Source organism: Idiotropiscis lumnitzeri, chromosome 5 (assembly GCF_059441095.1).
Source record: "Idiotropiscis lumnitzeri isolate Australia: NSW breed Sydney's pygmy pipehorse chromosome 5, RoL_Ilum_1.0, whole genome shotgun sequence".
In the NCBI taxonomy this organism is placed as follows: Eukaryota; Metazoa; Chordata; class Actinopteri; order Syngnathiformes; family Syngnathidae; genus Idiotropiscis; species Idiotropiscis lumnitzeri.
In genome coordinates this window covers 8,397,825-8,421,926 of record NC_142395.1, presented here as the reverse complement: position 1 = coordinate 8,421,926, position 24,102 = coordinate 8,397,825, and the positions used below count along the sequence as shown (strand labels likewise).

Below are 24,102 nucleotides of genomic sequence, written 5' to 3'. Positions count from 1 at the left end.
GTTTCCGCTAACAAATTTGGTCATACGCCCTTTAATGTTATTTCCTCCATTCAACAGTGTTTGTTGACAAGCTGACCTTGGTAAACTTATGTATTCCACATTGAACGAAATGGAAGGAATGTGACCTGAATACCATGCAGGGATTGCAGGTGCTAAAACCTTTACTTTAATGACCTTATAACACCATTCTAACATTGTTGTGTAATTATACCACAGAGTCTAATAGAAAGCAATGGCAATTATTTATTTGACCAGCTAAAGTACAAACACGACAAAAAACAGTTTCAGTATCAACACTAATTCTGGTGATGTGTTTTGGGTGGACAACTGAAGTAGGCGATGCTTGGTCACAGTGGTAAAGTCGTCGCTTTATAAATTTGTATTTATTACAATATGAACCTATAATTTCAAGGGAAATTATTAGTTATTATTGCTCTTATAATCCTGATTGACTTTTGAAAACCACACCAACAACAGTTATGGGTGAATTTGCATACAATATAAATAGACTTTAATTGCATGAACTATTATGAAATATTTTATTCTGCTGCTGTTAATTTCCCATGCAGAAAACCATGAAACTCTTATTAATATTAGATTCCATGCTTTGACCGAACTGAAGGGTATTGACTTTCCAAAGGCGCAGAATCTAGTACAGGTATTGGATTTCCGACCCAGAGGCAAACGGCATGCGAATGTAACTTTAATGAGGTTATGTTTTTTTAATTGTTATTATTCAGCTAAAGTACTTGAAAGAGAGAATGTACAATCTCTTTCTCCGCCACCCACCATGATTAGTAAAGGCCTGTGGGCATGTGAGGAATTGGCCTGTGTGTCTTCTCTTAGAAGGATCACTAGAGGCAACATGGTCAGATATCGATAAAGCTTTGTGATATATATTTTAGCTGCGGTGGATGACTATTACTTGCTCTCAAATAATTAAATTCCGTTGTATGGTTTGGCTATCAAGACATAAAAAATATTCTTTTGGTCATGTGTCTGATTATTGATATGGTTCACTGGCTATGAGTTTAATGTAAGAGCTTCAACCAGTTGAAAGAAGGAGACAAATATTCTTTATACAACTCAAAGTTTTGGGAGTGTTCATACTAAAGTGAAGATGTTTGAGAGCAACCAAATACTCACTTCATTTAACTTCAAACTGTCTTACCTTGCTCCATTTTTTTAAATGGAATAAACCAGGCAAATTTTCTCAAAACCATTTCTTATAAAATGTACTTGAAAAAAATATTCCCAGCTTTTTTTCAAGTAAATATAACTCAACATGTTTTACAGTGTAGTTCGGTTATTATTATTTGTGAGCATTACTTAACCAGTAGCAGTTTTACCTCACTATTTTGCATTTATTTTTGCTATTTTTCTAACAATTTGGACCAATGAAGAAGTTTTGAATTTTTATTTTTTTATTCATTCATTTTTTTAAATTTTATTCTTTTTTAGGAAATCAGTTTTAAATTTGGGGCGGCACAGTGGGCACCTGGTTAGCACGATGACCTCACAGTGCAGAGGTAGTGGGTTTGATATTGGCACCGGCCATCTTGTTCTGAGTTTTTATGTTCTCCCTGTGCCTGCGTGGGTTCCCTCCGGGTACTCCGGTTTCCTCCCACATTCCAAAAACCTGCATGGCAGATTGATTGGGCACTCTAAATTGCCCCTAGGTATGAGTGTGAGCGTGCATGGTTGTTCGTCTATGTGTGCCCTGGCAACCAGTTCAGGTTGTCCCCGCGCCTACTACCGGAAGATAGTTGGGATAGGCTCCAAGCAAGCAAGGTCCGTATTACAATGATTACACGTCACTGTGCTCACCTTGCGTTTCAATTTGAAATGCTACCACACTTTCTCTTGTGCGGGAGGCACAATCAACCGTATAGCTTCACTTCTGTCTCAGACTTTCTCCGTGAATGTTACGTAAGCGCGTTGTGTACCTCTTATACTGTACATCCGCTTGCAGTTTTGCTTGAATTTTTGATGATGTGAATTTTGACTCACAAATTGCAATGCGGGAGTCACTGATGGTGTAGTAGTACATTCGACTGACTTGTGTGCGGGGAGTTTGGGATCGGTTCATACTCAGTGACGGTGTCTATGTCTGCCCTGTGACTGGCTTGCCACCTGTTCAGGGTGTGGTGTGCCTTTCGCCCGTAGTCAGCTGGGATAGGCTCTAGCACCTTCCCGCGACCCTGTACACGATAAGCGGTATGGATAATGACATGACAAATTGCAATGCAAACTTGCTTATTTCGAGCCTTGCATTGTATTCAGGAAAAAAATAAATATATATAGAATTTACTAGTCTCTATAAACAGTAAGCAGTTGTAAAGAAACTAAATATTTATATTGACTATAAGCAGTCAAGTTAAATTATTAATAATTAAAAATGAAAATACTCTACACTCTCGATTCACATGCAAATATGTACAAAACACAAAAGAAAAGGCTGCAGCATTTTACGTTACAACAATACGTACATGAGTAAGAGGAAAATAATTCATACGATATGGAAGGCTTTATATGGGCTATTTCGAGCAGTTTGGCAGCAGCAGGGAGCCGAGTCTGTCACTAAAAAAGTGATGATTTGATATTGGTGTCCTGCATTGGGTGGGAGTTATTGTCCATCACAGATGACAGATTTACTTGTATTGTCCTTTCCCCCACCACCGACAAATTGTCCATGCCACCGAACTGGCCTTCCTTACCAGCCTGTCCAGATTCCTCAGTCAGCAGCTGGAATGTTGCTGCCCCAACAGCCTGAATAATAACTGATACCACTATTGAGTCATACGATGTAGGAGGGCCCCCTCAGATTGTTGAGTCTGTTGTGGCCTGTTATGTGCACCTGTACAGTGCCTGAGTGTTTGTGGTCCACTCTAGTTTATTGTTAAGTGACCTGTAGGTGTCCACTCATTTTATGCCCTTTCCCTGGATGTTCGCCCACAGAGAGAGATTTTTTTCTGCCCATGCAGCGGGAGGTGGTTGCACTAACACCAGTCCACAAAGTTTAGTCAGTAATCCTTAATCATAATGTGGCTGACGATGGCAGAGTCATTAGAGAACCTCTGCAGGTGATGGCGGTCGGAGGTGTACATGAGGAACTTATCATGATAAATGATCAGTTCAGGTATGTTTTGCAGGTATGTCATTCATCATCAATCAGCGTCCTCGATACCTGTTCCTCATCGTTGGTCTGTCGTTTTTTTTTTAAAGCCGAATCAAATTGTAATTTTCAGTCAGTCATGTTATTTTAACCGCACTTCCATCATCGTTTGAGCAAGTCCATCCATTAGTCCGTCAGTTCTTCTGTCAGTTGGCTCCTACTCCCAGTCATGGTCCAACAGTAGGAAATGTGATTAAAATGGTAAATGGAGTGCACGATCTATCAGTGTATTTACATCACACGGTGTCTCCCCAAAGACTTAGAGTATACACGCACATACACTCACATTTCACACATACATCTCACGTCTATCATCAATCATCGCCAAAATGGGCGCCTGAAAGTGATGGACTGATGGACCTTCCGTTTTTTTGCAAGTACTGAAAGTTTGTGGTGCGGTTTGTAGTCACAAACTCGTGAAAAGTTATATTGATGGTGTGTAGCCTTTGTGTAAATTAGCCTCAGGAGCCTTGCGCTGACAGCCTTTATAAATCTGGTTTCACCTTGAGGGAATTCCATTTATTCTCCACATCTTTCCATTTTGACTTAATAATGAGAGTGAGAACTCAGTCTGTAAAAACATTAGCCATATGACATATATGGCGTTTTCTGACAGGGGCCTTATTAAATTTGAACAAAAATGAATTCCATCTTTGGAGAAAACAGTCTGAGATGTGAAGTAGATTTTAAAAACAAGTCGACAGTGACACCAAATGGGCTTGGTGGTCGGAAACGAAGGAAAGCTATATGGACGTACTTGCTGAACAATATAATGCATTGAAGAAGGCGGTAACGGTGAATCAAGCTCGGTACTTTGTTGTGATAACAGCAAGCTGTCACAAGTAAAGAAGACATGTTTGATAGAGTTTGTATTTGTGGTACTGTATTAGAACAAGTCTACTACAAGTCTATGTTCTTAAAACGTTTTTATTTTGTTTATTTAAGTTTCTTTAAGAGAAATAAAGCCACAACAGCTGCCAAATAAAATGTCTCGGCTTATTTTGGAGCAATGAGCATTGATTCAACCCTTACTGTCTAGCTGGAAACAAAGGAAAGGGAAGGATTCTAAAAGCGCAGACCAATGTAAGATGTTTTGACAAAAGGATTTATTTACAATAACAGAATATTTTGGCACAGGACCGACAAAGTTCAACAAATGACGCTGGTGAAACAATCACCGTGAAAATAAACGCAGAGAACAAAAAAGCGCTTGCAGAAAAGGTGTACGGAAAAGTACGAATGAAAATAGCTTGTCTCAAAAGAACAAGGGAATCCAATTCACGTAAATAACAAACCGAGAAATATCAAATGACAGAAAGTACTTAAACCAATCGTAACAAGACATGAAAACACGGGCAAAACTTGGCGTCTAGCGAATCAACGCTTGTGAACGGTGATTGTGAGCAATAATAATCCAACAAAGAAGTCCTCAAGTAGTCCATGCTAAGTGCCTGAGATGGGGAACAGGTGCACAAATGGAAGCCACGCCCCTCCAGAAAGCGATGACGCGACCTGGACATGCTGCAGCAGGGAAACGCCCCCACTCCAAATGGACAGACAACAAAACAGAAACACCACTATCTGTTTGTAATGCATAATCGTTAGTAGTCGAACAGAAAGTCTTTGCTATTGAGCGGAAACCTTGTATGCCTATTTTTAACTAAATCGGTCTAAATCCTTTTTGAATTTTGGCGACTCAAACTATCACAAATCGGAATGATTAAATGTGACGAAAACTAATAAGAATTTTCGTCCAAAAGACTAAGACTAAATCTAAAATGCCTGCCTAAAACGACACTGAATGTTACTTAATTAAACACATTTAAAGTAGAATATTGCAGAGAAAAGGATTTGATCCAATATGATGGAAACAGAAATCTAATGAAATTGTCAATCTGCAGCACAAAATAATTTCATCACTTTGACGATACAGTGATTCCTGAATCCTAAAAAAGAGTGGATCCAATGCATCAATTAAAGGGTTGTGATTAGGAAACCTAATAAACATGAATTATTTGTTTGCACCTTTCAAGGTGCAATAAGATCCAGAAATATTCAAAACAACAGAGAGCACAATTAAGGCCAATCACATCAAAAACAAAAAAAGGAAGTGACAATAAAAGAAAACGAGTGGAATCAGATATTCAAATATTAAGGAAGGAATGACTTCAGAGATTAAAAACAAACTTAATCAGGTAGGTCATTGTAAGAGTGTGGAAACAATTTGTGTTAGTACAATCTGTGACATTTTGCTAGAGTGCACAGAAAATGGTATGACCGTTTCAGACCACAGTTGTAGTAAAAATGGCACATTTATCTGTGCGCCGAGATGTTGCTTCAAATTTGATTATGAATATTAAAACACCACTGGTAGTTATTTGCTCAGGTCAAACATCCCTGTCATAATTGTGTGAGAGCATTCTTGATAGCTACAAAAAGCATTTGGATGAGGTAAATCATGGAAAGCACTTTTTAGCCAAATGTTAGTGGTGGGGAAAATGTATATATATGTGGCTGTTTGTATTTTTTTTTCTCGTGTTCATTACACATAATCCAAAATGAATTCAAACTTATGCGTCCAATTCCCATTTTGAGAATCCATTCAAGATATACACGCTGTGTCAATGTACTACCCGGGTCAATGAACTGTTCAAATCATTCTTTAAAAAACTGCTAATGTAGCGACAACATTCTGAAACATCATCTGCAAGGGGAGATCTTGCAGTTTACCAGTGTTAACGCACCAATGTTATGAACGGACCAGAGATTCTATTTCTTCATCGGGAATTACAAGCGCAGCGTGCTTTCGACCGCTCTTATATGAATTCAAATGACGAATGCAGTGAAGACTGACCGGGGTTTTGCTACTTTCTCTCCAATTATGGCACAAACACCCCGTTACGCCCAAGTAGACTGCTGCAAAGTCGAGCTAAATACCAAAAGAAAGAAAACTCCACCCATGCGCACAGTTTGACTGTGCTAGACTTGCGCTGAGTACAAAAATATGTTCCAAAGTCTGGCTTGGCCCAGGGCTCACCGTCACAACAATATGGGAATTGCACACTGACACCAAGGGATATTCAGCTAACCATTTTGAATGTGGGATTTTCATTGTGCTCTTCACCTGAGCATTTCAGTGTTGTCTAAGACTACATGGCCTTAATTAGTGTTTTATTTTCATTTTCTTAAACTGTTCATAAACATACCAAGAATTGACTCTAGTTTCTGAGTGGTTGCCCCCTCTTCGGAAGCAGCGATGACACACTGCTGGCCCTTTGCTCTATTTGCTCAACTCAGATAACTGTCTGTGTACATATCACGTGAGCTCTAAAAAGGAAAGAAAAAAAAATGCCCCAGTCAAAAAAAATACTCCTTCAGCTGCAGAGGTGACAATTCTGCCCACGATCTCAGTGACGTGTCGTTGTTTGTCCTCAGGGATTCTTCTACTCTAGTGACACATTTCTACTCCTCTATAGTAAATGTCCTCATAGAGCTTAGACCCTTTCCTATTGGACCCCACTGCTGTCTGACATCTTAGTGTCCAATCAAATGCTGCTGCCCAAAGAAGGCTGAGGATTGTCCTTTGTGGGCTGAGTTCACGTGGGACTCTCTGGCACTGCAGAGATGCTTATGCTCAGCCCCTCCCCCTCGCTGTCTTCATGCACGTTCCAGCCAACCTCCCCCCACAGGAAGTTGTGCGTTCCCACCATTCAAGAATAAAAGAGAGGCAGGCAGCAAGCAGCGTCTGCCTCGCTGCCCTCCTGGAATGCAGTGTGTCATTATAGTACAGACAGACGGGAACATGTGGGCCGCCATTTCATCTCTATCAAAACTTTTGTTCACGACTAGCAAAATGACTAAGTGGCACTATATTCCTTTCTTACCAGAATAATGACTGATTATATAAGATTTATTGTGAACTTATTAGGTTGTCAAATAGGCATGTGCAGCCATATTAACCGGCTGGTAACTTTTAAAGTAGATTTCACTTCACTTGAGAGCAGCAGTTGCTTTAAAGTAGAAAGTCAGTCAGAGATTACATACCTCCACCAAGTCTAAGTATATGCAATTAGAGTTGAAACCCATAGTAATCTATTGCCAGAGAAAATGATGATTTGTTTAGATTTTGAATAAATTCATTTTACAGTGAACACATGCCTAACCTTGGAGCTATATATAGTCCATATAAAATCACTTTTTTGGAGTATTACTTCATAGTATTAATAATGAGTTGTATTTTATTCATCCATCCATCCATTATCTGTACCGCTTCTCCTCACTAATTACAGGCTAATGCCCCAACATCCCATTTTCAGCACTACTTTTTGTTATAGTCTAAGCTTAAAATAAACAACTCTTGTGAAAAGGTGTACCACACATGCAAAAAAAAAAAAAAAATCCCAAGTCAAAGCGGAAAACGCCAGTGACTCCATTCCGCTAATGTGGCACTTAGTATCTATTTTCGTGCCCAGTAGAGCCTACCTGAGTGCGTGGGTGTTTTGTTTATTTTGATATTTCCATAGACAGGCGCCGGTCTAAAGGGACGTTTGCGCCATTGTGGGAGTGACCCAAAATTTGGTTTCCCGGCCATGAGATGCGCATTTACTTTGCTGAATCCGAAACCAACTCCCTAAATTCTTTGCAGAGCGCGTAAAAAGGACTGTAATTTTTGGACTGCAAAATGCACTTTATTTAAAGCCGCAAGAGCTAAATTCGGCCTTTTGTACTTACAATTGGTGCATAGAAAACAGTCACGCCGATTATTTTTTTACCAGAGATTTACAGCTAATTGACACGCCCCTTTTGGAACTTGGTTTATATTTTCGATCTCAGCTGCGGACGTTGCAGCAGGAAGACAAGCATTGTAATACCCTCCACAAGTCAGGTGAATCAGAACAGCTGAAATGACTCAAAAGGGACTATTTAACATTTCACCTTCGCACGGTGCTAGATTTACTGTAGCCTGTTGTGCACAAATGGAACAGAACTTAAGTGTTTATGAGAATGCACGCTAGGTGCTGTTTAAAAATATGTGGCTTGCTCCACCCAGCGTGTATAATGCCAATAATGTGCATAAATGGCACACTTAAGCCAATGGGAGGAAATGCGCGGACCAAATACTGCAGCTGCGCACCTTTTCTCACTTAAAGCCCATGGCTGAATATTTCCCTCAGTAAATAGTATAGTTGTGAGTGTGAGAAACATGCTAGATTGTATTTTTCTGCTCTACTTAGAGATTTCATTCGACTTGATGGGTACTAGTGGTGTTTTTAATTGCTACGTTTGTTTTAATTCGAGATTTTAGAAGTCTAAACCACCCTCAAATGCGTTTTTACAACAAATTACCCCAAATTGCAGTTTAAGTTGCTCATGCTGTTACAATGTTAGTGTAAAAAATAACCCTGAGAGTGATCGCAGTAACAGTGTGCCTTCGTTCTACTCATTATGTCAAGAAATAACGTTTGTTTGTTTTTCCAGACAAGCACCTTCTTTATCCATTTTTACAACCCGCCTCAAAATTTTTATTGCGTGACTTTTAACCCAGCTTGTGTGTCTTTCCCTGTTTTAGTGTCTTGCTTGTTTTTATTGCTTCAGTTTGTTATTGTTTATAAATACTCAATTTTCTTAAGTTCAATTTGGAGTCATGTTTTCAGCTGCCATTTTTTTAACGTGCTACATAAATAAAATTTAGTTGAGATGTTTGGGGCGACGACGGCACATGCATCTACTGAATGCCAGTGTGTTGGCAGCACGGTGCATCGTGGTTAGTATATCTGCCTCACAGTCAGACATTTTAAGTTTGAATCTTGGATCAGACCTTTCTGTATGAGTTTGCCTTTTTTTCCTGTACTTGTGTCCAATTACTTCCGCCCATATTCCAAAAACATGCACTGCTGGTTAATTGATTGTGGTGAATAAATAATCAAATTCATGGAATTGCATAGCATAATTTCTTTGTGTCGCACTTTGTGGCATCAAATTGAATTATATTGAATGGAGTTGTGTTGGACCTGATTGTGTTGTATCGCACAGCATTGTGGTGAGGAGATGAACTGTATGGTATTGGATCGTTGGTAGTTTATCAAGATACGTATAATAATGGCCACAGACCAGCTTTCTTTTTTTTTTAATTTGTGCAAAAATTCAAAATAACATAATAATTAATTAATCAATTAAAGAATGAACTAGAATCAAACTATTATTTCCTCTTTGCTATATTTCTCTTTTATTTCCAGTGAGTGAACGCTTGATCAGTTTGTACTCGTGTCGGTGGTTTGTGTGTAGTGGATGCATGAAAAGTTCAATGGATCCGAAAATGTAATCCATTTCTTATCATTATGTTGTTGTTAAAAAAAAGCCAGAGTTTTGATTGAGAGGGCAAGAGGACAGTGGTGAAATACACACTTTTGGCTTGTGTTGCACTCAGACTCAAACTATCTATGTATCTTGCAGATGAAAATGGCGGAAATGATGTTAATTCGCTACCTGAGAGAGCATCTCTTCCGGGACACACTGAGGTAAAATGCATTATTATTTCCTTTCAACAATCTCACAAGAAAACTACTTTGTATTATAGTTGTGTGAATGTGGTGAGAAAGTGATTGTTTAATAAATTGTGTCATAGTGCTTGTGTTACTTACCAGGCATATTTAAACAAAATTTGCAGATTGCAACAATGCACTCAGGATCTGGACCCGGATACAAATGCACACACTAACACAAGTGTGTATTATGCAGCCATTTAAACAGAACATTTTTATAACAATTTATTGGGTAATAATTTACTGATGATGATGATAATGCATCCCAACCTAAAAATTGAACATGTATTTATTTCATATTATTTTTCATATTTTTTCACTTTGTCCGCCATCAAAGAACCTCATGTACTCAGGCATCGTAATACATTTGAAAAGCTTTTCCCTGGCTGTTGTGCAGCTCAGACTGCAAAGCAAGGCAAGGCTGTTTTATTTATAAAGTGCATTTCAAACACAAGGCAAGTCAATATGCTTTACTTAATCAAAAATACCAAGTTTAAAAGCATTTACGAGCAAAATAATTAATAACCTTTAAAACCCTAAAATTATTACGATCTACTGTACACGCTGCTCTAAACTCCAATAAGATCAGAACTGACACCTTTCCTGAGTTGACTAAGTTGATATTCATCAAAAAGTGCATTTGAGTTCAAGAAAATTCTGACTTGATTAAAAGACTTTCTTGACAATGTTGGTCAAGAAGGGAACGCTTGAGATGGGTCGATAATTTGTTAACAAGGAAGCATCCAACATTGTCTTTTTTTAGAAGCGGCTTGACAGCAGCTATTTGAGCCTTTTAGGGAACTCGCCTGGCTGAAGTGAGCAATTGATTATCCTGGACTGCATTAAAAAAAAAAAACTAAGTAAAATTAGACAATAACAATTTATTGGCGAGTTTTGCATGTATCATACAAATATCTCCTTAGGTTTTCTTTAGTTTTTTTTATAATTTGACATTTTTTTTTAAAAAGTGTGAGAAAACAAAAATGAGAGTTCTGAACAGTTGCGAAGCACTGTTAGGTTGAAGAGTAGAATAGTACTTGTATTTCCTTGGAATACAATAATGAAGAGCCACCGTCCCTGACAAAATATTCTAAAGGTTCCTTACAAGCATCTGATTCCCAATCTAATGGTGTGCTTTTAAATAAGATAACTGAAGAAAATGGAATTGGAGCTTTCTAGTTGTCAATATCACTTCACAGATGTCTCAAAAATGCAAGTCAAACTGTTTGCACTCTGAACTTTTTCTTTGTTTGTTTACTATCTACTAATTGACTAATTTCCCCTGCCCTTTAGATAGCCCTCTTCAAAAGAATTGTATTTAACACAAATTTGCTTTTAGTAGTATTTTTACTTCAGCATGACAGTCAACAATGCATATTGTTGGAATACTTTAGCGTTATATGTCATTTTTATTATAAATGTGGACTAAATTGCAAATCAGGAAAGTTCTGTACTGTATGCATCTTTAACTTTCAACTCAGTTCTCTTGCATGAGCGTCATCAAAACTCGAGTGATTTCCCCATGGTGGCATAATTTGTGGTGCAATTTATGGCGGCAATTGTTCTGATTTAACTTGTGCTGTGTTATAATGGAGAACTACACAGAATAGCCGTAATGTCACAATGAGGGTTTTTCCTTGTTTCAGCCGACTGTTGATGTGCTTGTGCAGCATATGCTTAATGGCCTTTTACTGACTCGGAGCTCTCATTGCTGAATCACAAGACCTCAGTTATTCAAAGAGTTCTTGTCATTCTCTAACAAGAGGACACACACAAACCATTGATGCTCGGGCGAGGGCCAGCTGAGAAAATTCATCTTAGCTTATTTGACTTCAGTCCTCTAATGGAACATTTAATCAGTACTACTTGGACGGCGGTTTTAATATTCACGCACTATATCACATTAATTTCCCCTTGTAGCTTATTATCGCTCTTGCAAGAAGGCATGTAGGGATGTGTGCTTTGATAAAAAAAAATGGGTGGGGTTATAACTACCTTAACAGTTGCTCCACTAGTCATGATATTAACTCCATATATGGACTTTTAGTGGTGCTTTTTCATTCCCTACCAATCATATTATAGCAAATGTTTGGGATAATAATATGTTGAGCGCTGCGCTGCAATAAATTTAGGACTCTATCATGTGGTTGTTTTACAACATGAAACGTTTGGTTTGTATGCAGGAAGGTTTGCACTCATGCTAAAGTTAATGAAAGCAGTATTGACCTGATGACGTGAAAATTGTAAAATGCTAGAAAACAAAAATTGCTGCAATGCATAGTATTACATTACATACTGGAGTATATCATCAGCATAGAGGATGACATCACGCAAGGGTGTAAACACTCTTCTGTTATCGCCCAAAAAATGTCAGTGTAACTATAATAGAAATAATAGAATAACCATCCAGCCGTCCTTCCATTGTCTGAGCCACTTCTCCTCACGAGGGTTGCGCCGATCCCAGCTATCTATGGGCAGTAGGCGGGGTACACCCCGAACTGGTTGGCAGCCAATTGCAGGGCACACGAAGACAAAAATACTATCTGTGCTAATGAAAACCCGTAGGAGCAATTCAGTGTGTCCAATCGATCTACCATGATGGAGTACCCAGAGGAAACCCACGTAGGCACGGATCGGAACATGTAAGCTCCACACAGGAAGGCCGAAGCCGGAATCGAACCCTGCACTGTGAACTGCGAGGCCATCATGCTGACCAGCGATCACCGTGCTGCCACGTTTGATAAAGTATATATAAATATTTTTACGATTTTATATGTCATTAATTACTTTGTAAACATTTTTAAATGTATTTTTTGATCATGTAAAGCGCATTGAATTACTTTGTTTATCTCTGTAACTAAAGAGAGTAGGAAGAACTGAGAAATGCCCAAAAATGTTTTGTTCAATGTTGGTTAATACATTCTTGCATGTTATAGGAATTCCCAAACAGCATATGCAAATATGCTCCCTGCTGTGCCATTAAATAATAGTCGATGACATCAGAGCAACCTTTTCCGATTCAACAAGCTGGTCTTCCAATATTATAGAGCACTGAAGTAGGTTATCAGCGCTAAGTCAGAGAGCCACTGTGCTACAGTATCTAAAAGACTCTGAAATTGTGACTGTAATTTAATTCAATTAAGTAGTGTACTGTTATGGTAATTTTGTTGTTTCCCTTATCAGTGCTTTAACTACATATTAACCAACCTCCAATAAAAAACTATATTTGATGTGTAATTCTGTTAGCAATGTGGGCCCTATTTTCATGCCCAGTAGTCTGATGCATGGATTGAATAATCATGAAGTATTTTTGAAGACGTGCGCTGATAGAAATGGGCCTTTGCACAGTTGTGTCTGCCGGAACACCTAGCGAGGGGCAGCGCATTCTGCCAAATTACCAAGCACGGTGAACTAAACCTGCCCTAGCAGGAAAATGAAGACGCGTCTGTTCACTGCCGAGTGCACGTGAGCCTGTCAAAGATAAGAGTGACATGTATCTTTGAGTACTAAATATTATTTAGTAGTGTCCCGGTACAAAGTTTTCCACTTCTGATCCGATACCGATATTGCAGCATAGAATAATGTCCGATTCCAATATTATCCGATACGATATGAGCGGGAATGATGCATGCTGTAATTTATTTTTTCACTATTAATTGTTTAAGAGAGTTGGTCAAGTTATATTGTTAAACCAAATAACAACAGTCGACAATGGTAGGTATGAGAATATATGACCCATTTATTCCAAACACAGGGTGCGTCTGACTATGAAATGGATGCATTCAAACAATTACTAGTTACCTGTTGAAAAGTGCAGTTAGTAATATAATCAACGTACCATAATATTAATGTAACCGGAACAGATTTAATTACTTTTGGCTTGCTCCAATATCAGATATGTTGAAAGAAATGAATACAACAAAAACAATCAATATTTTTCCGTCTTATGGCTGTATAATATGCATGGTTTTTGGATGCTGTAGAAAGGCTGAGCACCCACAATTGAAATCCAAAGCACAAAAAATGTGACGGAGACATACTGATGACCACTTGTCCACCATGCTGCAGAGACAGACAGATTTGGTACCTGCATAAAGTTTTTCAAACTTTTCCACATTACCACTTTGTAAATTTGAAAAAGGTAGAGGAGAGAGATTCACTTCATACACAACACAATGACAGCAGTGCATGCGCGCATGATTTAAAAAAAAAAAAAAAATTACCACAAACTTCAATATTTTTTAATAAATATGATGACTTCGCAGACCGCCTTCACTCGTTTGCAGGAGTGGTTGTTTTGATCACGTGAGCTACGCACACTTCAAATGCTTACCAAGATTTCACTTTCCCTGTTGTTTATCTCAGACAGAGAAACTGCAACCAAACAAAGACACGGTATTCTTCAGGGATGGAGTGCGAAGGATCGACTTTGTGTTGTCTTACGTGGATGACAAAGATGGAGAAAAGAAACAGGTAACTGCGGTCACATTCACACTGCGCTCCGAGTAAATTGGCACATCAGAAACGTCACAGTCAAGTCTGGATTTATTCACACAGAACACACCAATGGGAAAAATTGCTAAAGTTGGAAGTGTGCTTTCTCATGGTTGATGTTGTTTTCCCTATTAACATAATTAGATGTGCCACCATGTCAGTGTGACAGTTTTGACTGTTAAATCAAAATCTGATCTGATCTGCACGTTACACGAAAAGCCGGCATGTTCAATCTCACCCCATCTCACATTTACACAAAGCACAGCAAACCAGAAAAAAAAAGTAAAACTGCGGCCTTTGGTGACCAGTAAAGAGGCTAGAAATGTGACAAGCTGCCGTCAGTTGACTAGTCATCATTTTACTATGCCAAACTGAGGTACTGTTTTGTTACACAATCCAGAAAATAATACTTGACAAAAAAAATAGGAAGGGATGACTGTAACCTCTTTTCCATTGACACAAAATTTTAAACTATCAAAATTATTCACACTCTCTCTTGTGTATGGCATAGCTTGATAATAATTGTTTAAAACCCATAATATGATCACGTGGAGAAATCAGTTGCAAATGGAGCTTTTACATAAAACCAACACAAGGTCATTAAATCAAAAATGTTTTCAAGAAATGTGGCAAAGTTATTACAAAGAACCAGGAGACATACTGGTCTAATTTAGAGTGCACTTCCAGCAAATGGGGCAGTTTAATACACAATGTCGATTTAAGCAGCAAGTTTTCTACTTTACCAGTTGCTGCTTGTGGGCCTGTTTCCAACAAATGTGTTGTTTGCACTTGCACCACCCCCAACCTTGTGCTCAGAGTGCTGTGGTGTGTAGATTACAAAAGTAGGCTCTGGCACGTCAATACTCTGTGAGCCTCAACCAAGTAAGCGCTATAAATAATACATTTAAATATTCATTGTTAGACTGTAATGGGTAATTATTTTTCCTCTTTGAACTTGTTGATTGTTGTGATCACTGAAGAAAGAGAGCTGTTTACTGGATCACTTTTCATAGAGTGTTACCAAACAGATGACCGTGGTCAAGATCCATTTTGTGTTAACATTCACTGGGTGGGCAGAAGCACAATCCCAAATGAATAATAATGTTGCTCTATAACTGCTGGATGTGAAACTAAGCAAATTGTAACCTTGCTTTGTCATCAGTATCATTTGCTGCTTCTCAACTTTGTTTGTTCTGCCACCCAGTGGATAAAATATTTATTGTCATTGTATTTTTTTTTTAACGAATGTGACTAATATCGCCACAGTACAAATTTTGTTGTTGCTAATAATAGGTTTTTTTTCTTCCTTTTTGTTTTTTTTAAATCACTAATACACCCCAAAGGATGCAACATATATATATATATATATATGTATATATATATATATATATATATATATATATATATATATATATATATATATATATATATATACATATATATATATATATATATATATATATATATATATATATATACGTATATATATATATATATATATACATATATATATATAATATTGTTGAATAAAGCTTTCTGTATTTCTGCATCCCACCACCACCATCATCAGGCTTGCAAGATTGCAAAAGTAGTTACAAAAATGCTTTCAGATCAAACTCTCAAGCCCAGGCAAAGATGAATGACAAAGGAGAAAAGAGAGATGTGGTTAGTTAAGAGCTTGTTCTGCTTTCATTCTTGTGATCTGTGTGGTGTGTGTGTTTGTTCGCAAGGAGAGGAGGAGGGAATTTGAGGCCAACCTTGAGAAAGCTGGACTGGAGCTGGAGACAGAAGACAAATCTGTAAGAGACCCTAAACTCGGAACACTTGCACCATCTAGTGGACAATATAGAGTGGTACAACATATTAGTGGGAAACGTTTTAAAGGGGAGGCTCACTGCAAACAAAACACCACCAATTTGATCGATTCGCCAACAAACTCTGCTCTCTCATCTTCTTTTACCAGGACTCTAAAGACCAGAAGACATACTTTTTGAAAATCCATGCTCCATGGGAAGTTCTAGCGACCTACGCTGACGTCTTAAAGATTAAAGTTCCATTCAAAGCCAGTGATATCCCCCACTGCCGGGATGTTCCTCTGGAGTGGCTGTCTCATCCTTTCCGCTTGCCAGAACACATTATGCACCCTCAACCTGATTATTTTACTTACCCCTTTGACAAAGGCAAGACTGACTTTTTCCTCATTAATGACAAGGATACGTTCTTCCCGCCATCCACAAGAAACAGAATTGTGAGCGTTTTTCTTGAAGTGTTTTTTATCGGCACGAATGAGTTCACTAATTTTACGCATAGAATATATTCATGTTTATGAAAACACAATTACAATATTTTTTTCTCAGGTGTTCTACATCTTAGCTCGATGTTCTTATTACAAAAATGGACGACAAGACAAAGACAAGACAGGAATCAAGCGATTACTCAGCAATGGGACATACACAGCAGCATTTCCACTTCATGATGTAAGCTGTAATGAAAAAAATCAAACTTGGACATGTAACTATCTAATGTTTTTGTCAAAGAAAATAAATATTAAGAAGTTTAACATTAAGAGAACTTTAACTGTCCACAATCTCCCCATTTCCTTGAACCTGTACTTTAAACTAGATGTCTTTTCCTTTCAGTGCCGTTACTGGAAGAGAGCAAGAAATGCCGAATGTGAGAGTGAGCGCTTCAATTTGTACACACACTGGGCCAAGATTCTCTGCTTTTACAAAGAGCAGCCACTTAACCTCATCAGGTATGAGAATAGAAAACCGAATGTTAATGTTGACTTTTGAGTTTGTAATCAGACAAGCTATTATGAAACTGTGCTCCCAGGAAATACTACGGGGAAAAGATCGGGATTTACTTTGCATGGCTGGGATTCTACACGGAGATGTTATTCTTTGCTGCTGTCATGGGATTTATATGTTTCACCTACGGCGTGCTTAGCTATGACGACAACGTATCCAGGTTGGTAGGAGAAAAGAAAGTGCATTGATGCTTCTCTGCTATTGCTCCCACACTGTGAATCTTGCTGTGTGTGGTGGCTATTATATTTTATACGAACAAAAGAAAATGAACAAATTCTAAACTAATCTAATGATGTGTTACCTATATTCAAATGCATACTGTGTGTTTTGCATTTGCTCTTCCACAAAGCTAAATCCAATTTACTGGGTAAATACTGATGCTTGGTTGTTGAATTTCTTTGACATTTTCTTTCGCTTCCCACAGCAAAGAAATTTGTGATGCTAATATTGGAGGCAGGATTGTGATGTGTCCATTGTGTGACAAAAAGTGCTCTTTTTGGAAGCTCAACTCTACTTGTCTCTCATCCTGGGTAACTAAATCCTCTTTTGACATCTCCTATTTCATGGTAATTCGCAGTCTCTGAGGAATTGAATATAACCTGCTGAGCCAGCAACATGCCACCATGTCAATGCACATTGTGTCACTTCCTGTATTGCTCTCATGAACCGATCCCATTTAATGTTTTCTCTTGCAGCAATCCCATCTGTTTGACAATGAGGGCACGGTGTTCTTTGCCATATTCATGGGGATTTGGGGTGAGTAACACACAATGCTGCTCTAATTGTGTATAACCTCAGTCTGACCCCAACCCTCCCTGCTGGAGGAGCGATTTTCACTGTTGAAGTCTTTCATACTTAAGCATCAGACGAACCACGTGCTTCTTATGGCCAGATCAACTTGCCAGTACGATTATGTTACACAACTGAGTTTCCTGTCTAATGGCCCACACTCAGGCTTTGGACACTCTCATAGGGCCCTCATCAACAAATTGCAACGGGTTTTCAAAATTAGACACACCTACTGAGTCTTAAGTATCCCTCTCACTAAACGTTTGTGATTCTCCACTTTTGGTTGAAATTTCGGGATAAACTGGCAAAATTCACAATATGTGTTTGATGCATTAATGAACCAGTTAATGTCTTGGTTCAATTTCAATTTGCATTTAAATAGTTCTCTTGAAGGGGAAGCCAACCCAAAAAATGTTCTTTTCAAGAATATGTTATATTCAACCCCAAAATTCTAAATGTGGCTTTGTGATTATTATAGCGTTTTGTGGAGTATCCATAGTTTTTTGTCTAATCCCAGGGGGCGGCCATTCTGATACTTTCTGTCGACTAAAAATGACATCTACCGGCAGATGACATCCCATCGGGAGCAATTTGGGGTTTAATTAGTTTTGCTGAGGGATACTTCGACGTGGCCACAATGGCCAAGGTTCGAACCCACAACTTCTCTTCTTGGGAATCGAACACTCTACCACTGAGCAACGTAACTCTCACATAGAACATGTCATTACAAATATTTTTTGAGGGCTGACTTCCCCTTTAATCACACTCGTCATATTTTGAAATCACTCGAACAAGACTGAACAACTGATTAACAGCACCTTGCGATGGATCATGTGATCATTGTTGTTTTTGAGAAGAAAACCATTTTCACTTGAGGTGGCTGACTTTAATAACACCTTTACTTCTTTTCTGCAAATGTACTCTACAGTAACTCTCTTTTTGGAGTTCTGGAAGCGCCGTCAAGCCCGGTTGGAGTATGAGTGGGACTTGGTGGACTTTGAAGAGGAACAGCAACAGCTTCAAATTCGGCCCGAGTTTGAAATTCGATGTACAAACAGGAGACTCAACAAAATCACTCAGGTGCACCAGGACCTTCTTTCTTTTGCGCGACAACAAAATTCGATCAAGACATAGTGTACTAATTACATCCAAATCCTCACCCAGGAAATGGAACCATATCTTCCTGTCACTAGCAAGTGCGCTCGCTTCTGCCTGTCTGGTGCCACGGTCATCTTTTGGGTATTTTTATTATTTGATTGTCACAATGGGCCACGCCACGTCACACCTGCCCGCTAACAGACTTTGTTTGTGTGTTCTCCACAGATATCTCTGATCCTGGCCTGTATTATTGGGGTCATTGCGTACAGGTTGGCTGTGTATGCTGCCTTTGCAAGTATCATTAAAGACCCCATGAGGAAGATTCAGGTGGTGGGCAGGTTCATCACACCACAACTTGCCACCTCTGCTACCGCCTCTTGCATCAACTTTGTCATCATCATGATCCTCAACTTCTTCTATGAGAGGGTGGCTGTCTGGATTACTGATATGGGTACATTGACCTTATAAACATTACATGTTTGAAACCTTTATTGTGGAGTTACCCCTCGAGATGAGTTTTCGAGAGATTTTCTGATATTTATAATCCTTTCTTCACCAGAGATCCCAAAGACCCATCTGGAATACGAGAACAGGCTCACCATGAAGATGTTTCTCTTCCAGTTTGTCAACTATTACTCGTCTATCTTCTATGTGGCTTTCTTTAAAGGCAAATTTGTGGGTTTTCCTGGTGAATACTCATACATGTTTGGAAAATGGAGCAAATTGAGAAATGAAGAGGTGTGCATCTTCCAGCTTTGAAAAGCGAAATTATTTTTCTTTAACCCTTGTGTGGTGTTTGTATTTTTGTTACTTAGCCAGTGTTAAAGGGACCCGCTAGAGTTTTGGGTTTTCAAAGCAACACAATCAAATAATTTCCTGTTAAAACACTCAATATATGTTTAATTCATTCCAATATCAAAGCATATGAACTGCATTTTTTTTTTAACTAAAATCTGATATATTCAAAACAGATTTACAAATGAAGCAAGAGCTTTCATAGCTATTTATTTTTATTCATTTGAACATCATTGGACATAATTCAGGTCTGTTTACATAACATAATTTAAACGCACTTTATGAACAATATCAATCTCAATTCTCTGCACATCAATTAGCCCGATCAAATTCTTTGTCTGTTTATACCAAAAGGTGTTGCAGAAATTTACTGTGTGACTGTTGCTTGTGTATTTCTTACACTTGCTGCAAGTATATTGCATTTTCCCATCAAACAATCAAATTTTACTGAGGCCTATATCCTGCGTGGCATATGTGGAAGACATTTACTGCAACAGTATCACACTTACTTCCGGCTCTGCTTCATCGTCGTCATCATCAGAAGCTTCTCTTTCTTCCAAAATTAATTGCAATGCCCGTTGTGTTTGGTTCCAATAAGACAGAAGGCAAAATGTGCGGGAATAAAGAGCAAGTAATGTTGAATTTCGATAATATTGCAAATCTGTGTGGGAGTTGAAGGGCGAGAAACAAAATGAACACACTATCAGTATCAGTTTGCAGATTGGATAGAGCACGAGAGAATGAAGTTTGGTTCCCGCAAGAGAAAGGTAAAAGGTAACGCAATGAATGTAAGATCAGATAATGGTGGTAGTTGAATATTCAATAATATTGCAACTTTGTGCGGGATCAAGAGGGGCACAAAACATTATCAGTTGACCCAGAAAGGAGGAAGCCACAATGAAGCTACACGGGACCCACACTTTGCATTCTTTTATTATCCCCGGGTCCAGTGGAACCAAACACGTTGTGTGTAATATACGTAAATACATTCTTGTTCTTAATAGAAAATGAGCCAAAGCCGAAGAATTTAAGGTTGGAAAAAACATTTTTCTTTTTTCTTTTGATAAAAACTGAAAACGGTTCCCACAGTCCCGAACACTATACAAGGGTTAATCAAACTGCTTCAATCTGTATTTTCAAATCCTTCGCTTTACAATTTGCAAAACGTTTTGCTGCTCTAGTGTGACCCTGGAGGCTGTCTCATAGAGCTGACGACGCAGTTGGTGATCGTCATGGCTGGAAAGCAACTGTGGGGGAACATCCAGGAAGCCCTGCTGCCGTAAGTCCATAAAATCTTAATTCTATGATTTATTTTCAAGTTGTATTATGAGCAACATTTTGAAATTAAGATGCATAGGAGGTACTGTACATATGCCCCCCTAGCCACTTCATGAGGCACACCTGCACAAGCTATTGGGATCCAAAATTCCTTTCATGCAGCCGTATCAGGTTAGCAAAATATTGGAGACAGTCGTCATTATGATGCAGTGTATTCCGAAATGCTTAAATGATATATAACAAAGTTGGGCCTTGATTAATGTAAAGGTCAACTAGTTTGTTAAACACTTATGAAATAGGTTTGCTCAAAGTACCTTTAATAATGTATTTTTTCTGTGAAGAGACTTTTCAAGTTAATAATGTCTCATAACAATTAGGAAAAAGATGCATTTCCACTTTTCAAATGATCACTTACACGATATTTCACGAAAATCTCAATGCCCCAATACTATTGAGCTATTTTTAGAACAGGTCCACGGGCTACTCTTGTGGTGCTTGGGTGCTACCAAGTGCCTGCAGTCACCGCGTTGGTGACACCTGGGGTATAAAAAAAAAAAACAGTACTTTTTGGACGGTAATAGAGGAGTAACTTTTGAAATGATTTAATTTGGTGAAATTGTTAATGTAAAAAAAATAGCAGAGGGCAAAATGTGCGGGAATGTAAGAGCAAGAAAAAACAACTTTTTGACTGGACACGAAACAAACAAACTTTTCATTGATAAACTGCCCATCTTGTATTTACTGAGTAAGTTAATAACATTTTCAAATGTTATCTTTTTTTTTAATAAGCAATACTTGTTATCTTTAAGTAAAATCGCACCTGTCAAATTCACCACGTTACAAAAAAATCAAACTAAAACTAATACAAATTAAACTAAAACTAATAAAAACTTACAAATCTATTCTGAAAACGAATTAAAATAAAAGAGAAAAAGTCAAAAATTAAAATGAAAAATCCCAAACTATAATCACCCTGACAAAGACATATTATTATTTTAATTATGAAGGCAGTGTTTGTTTAATCCCTTGTATTGGATCTCAGTATTTCCAGCAGGATCTCTACTGTTTGATAAGTGATCCCACGTGGTTGAATTTTCTGGGGTCAAAGGTCACATGGTTAAACGTTTGGGTAATAAGCGTGGCGATATGGTTGCCCTAAGTGTAAATATCCCATTAATATATATGATAGCATGTGATATTACACAATGTCATTTCATTATTATACATTTTTAATCTACAAACTGGATATCTCGTCAGAGCAGCTAAGTGGATGTTACATTTTGCTGTTTAAATATGTCTGCTGCGCGTACTCTTTTTTCATGCTCTACATAGAGTGAGTTTGATATTGTATTTATTAGTAGGACAACAGTCTGTATGTGCACTTGAATATTTTTCTCGACTAACCCATAATCTGTGCACAGGAGCTAATGTCTTATTTTGACCAAAAAAATATACAGTATGGTGTAAATACACTCAATGGCGAGTTATATCTTTTGTTTTGTTACTCTGGTAACAATAACATCAATGCATTGCAGTTGTATAACAGTCTAACAGTGGTTCCTGCTGTAGGTTGATGCGTAACTGGTGGAGTAGCAGAAAGGGGAGGCACCATCCCGAGAACCATTATAGCCGCTGGGAGCAGGACCACGTCCTGCAGAACTTCAGCCAGCTGGGATTGTTCTATGAATACCTTGAGATGGGTAAGAGTATTGTGTGTTTCTGAATTACTGAAACACAGAAAATGAATGTTGAATATGCGCTTCTAATTGACATTTAAAAGAATCATCATGTTTTCTTACTGCTTGAGATGTAACTTTCAATTATGTGTTGTTTCTTGTGTTCCTTTTCATTCTCTCTGGCTCCTCTCAGTGGTCCAGTTTGGTTTCATCACGCTGTTTGTTGCCTCTTTTCCATTGGCTCCCCTTCTGGCTCTGTTCAACAACATTCTGGAAATTCGTGTGGACGCTTGGAAGTTCACCACTCAGTTCAGACGACCTGTTGCTTCCAAGGCCAGAAACATTGGAGCTTGGCAGGAGATTCTCAATGCCGTTGCCATATTGTCTGTTGTTACCAATGTGAGTTGCTGTCTTGCACTTAATTGGTTACTTAATTTTGCTTGAGAGGTGCAATGAATGCAATTTCCCCTCACTCTACTGATTTATGCAGATTTCTCCACATACTGTACATAGTGTCTTCCAAACTTTCTTGACAGTCTCTTGTGCCCGTGTGTGATTTCAGGCATTCATCATGGCGTTCACCTCTGACATGATTCCCCGTTTGGTCTACCTGTATGCCTACAGCAAAGGGGCCACCATGAGGGGTTACGTGAACAACAGCTTGTCAGTATACAACATCTTACAGATCCCCTACCGCAACATGCCAGAAGAACAGGACAACTGGTTTGACAATTCAACATCCACCTGCAGGTATTAAACACATTTGATCAAGTCAAGGGCCCGGGCTGCACAGTCATAATATTTAGCACGTCAGCTTCACAGTCGAGAAAGCTCTAAACTCGGCTTGGGTCCTCCTGTGTGGCATTTGCATTTGTTTTCGCCAGGAACGCCCACATTTCAGAAACATGTACCTTGTGTTAGGTTAATACGTCCATTCATTCTTATGCTGATTCAGGAGACAGGTCACGGGGGCAACAACCCAGTAAGAGTTGAAGATCACGGCTTAATGAAGCCAACAGAAGCACTTTATATGCAAAAAGCAGAGCTGTAATCATGAAGCCACCTCTGCCTATAAATTCTGCCCAAAAAGGCAATGAACCAGAATCTATGACAAAGGGCAGTTTTGGCAACGTGGACCAAACTTTGACACTAGATGTACAGGGTTATTTTGTTTTTAACGTTTTTAATTGATTATTTCAAATTTTCAGTAAGTGTGAATGTGACTGCAAATGCTTGTTTGTCTTTATGTGCCCTGCGATTAACTGGCGCCTAAGTTCAGTCCTCTCACTAAACGTGAGCTGGGAGCGGCTCAAGCTCACATGTGAACCTAATCAGGACAAGTGTTGAAGCAAATCCATGGTTGGGCAAAGCGAGCATGGTTAAATCGTGCTTAGGCGCTCTGGCTCTCAGCTGAAAGATTTTAGAAATGGACTGGTGAATGGTGG

The 24,102-nt window shown here is 38.6% G+C and overlaps 1 protein-coding gene across 3 annotated transcripts in view; it reads left to right on the top strand.

Annotated features, from left to right (window-relative positions):
* ano5b (anoctamin 5b) overlaps positions 1-24,102 on the top strand; it is a 33,136-nt gene that overhangs the window by 8,280 nt on the left and 754 nt on the right. For 2 of the 3 annotated variants that reach the window (XM_088295399.1, XM_088295398.1), the window contains 17 exons: positions 9,629-9,693; positions 14,083-14,190; positions 15,942-16,010; positions 16,175-16,459; positions 16,569-16,688; positions 16,851-16,966; positions 17,047-17,181; positions 17,446-17,551; positions 17,717-17,777; positions 18,739-18,890; positions 18,975-19,049; positions 19,134-19,359; positions 19,468-19,646; positions 20,885-20,982; positions 22,551-22,681; positions 22,851-23,056; positions 23,220-23,407. In XM_088295399.1, coding sequence (XP_088151525.1) covers positions 9,629-9,693; positions 14,083-14,190; positions 15,942-16,010; positions 16,175-16,459; positions 16,569-16,688; positions 16,851-16,966; positions 17,047-17,181; positions 17,446-17,551; positions 17,717-17,777; positions 18,739-18,890; positions 18,975-19,049; positions 19,134-19,359; positions 19,468-19,646; positions 20,885-20,982; positions 22,551-22,681; positions 22,851-23,056; positions 23,220-23,407 — 2,320 coding nt within the window. Of the gene's footprint in view, positions 1-9,628; positions 9,694-12,300; positions 12,463-14,082; positions 14,191-15,941; positions 16,011-16,174; positions 16,460-16,568; positions 16,689-16,850; positions 16,967-17,046; positions 17,182-17,445; positions 17,552-17,716; positions 17,778-18,738; positions 18,891-18,974; positions 19,050-19,133; positions 19,360-19,467; positions 19,647-20,884; positions 20,983-22,550; positions 22,682-22,850; positions 23,057-23,219; positions 23,408-24,102 lie in introns of those variants that run through there. The other variant, XM_088295400.1, reaches the window with a different exon arrangement.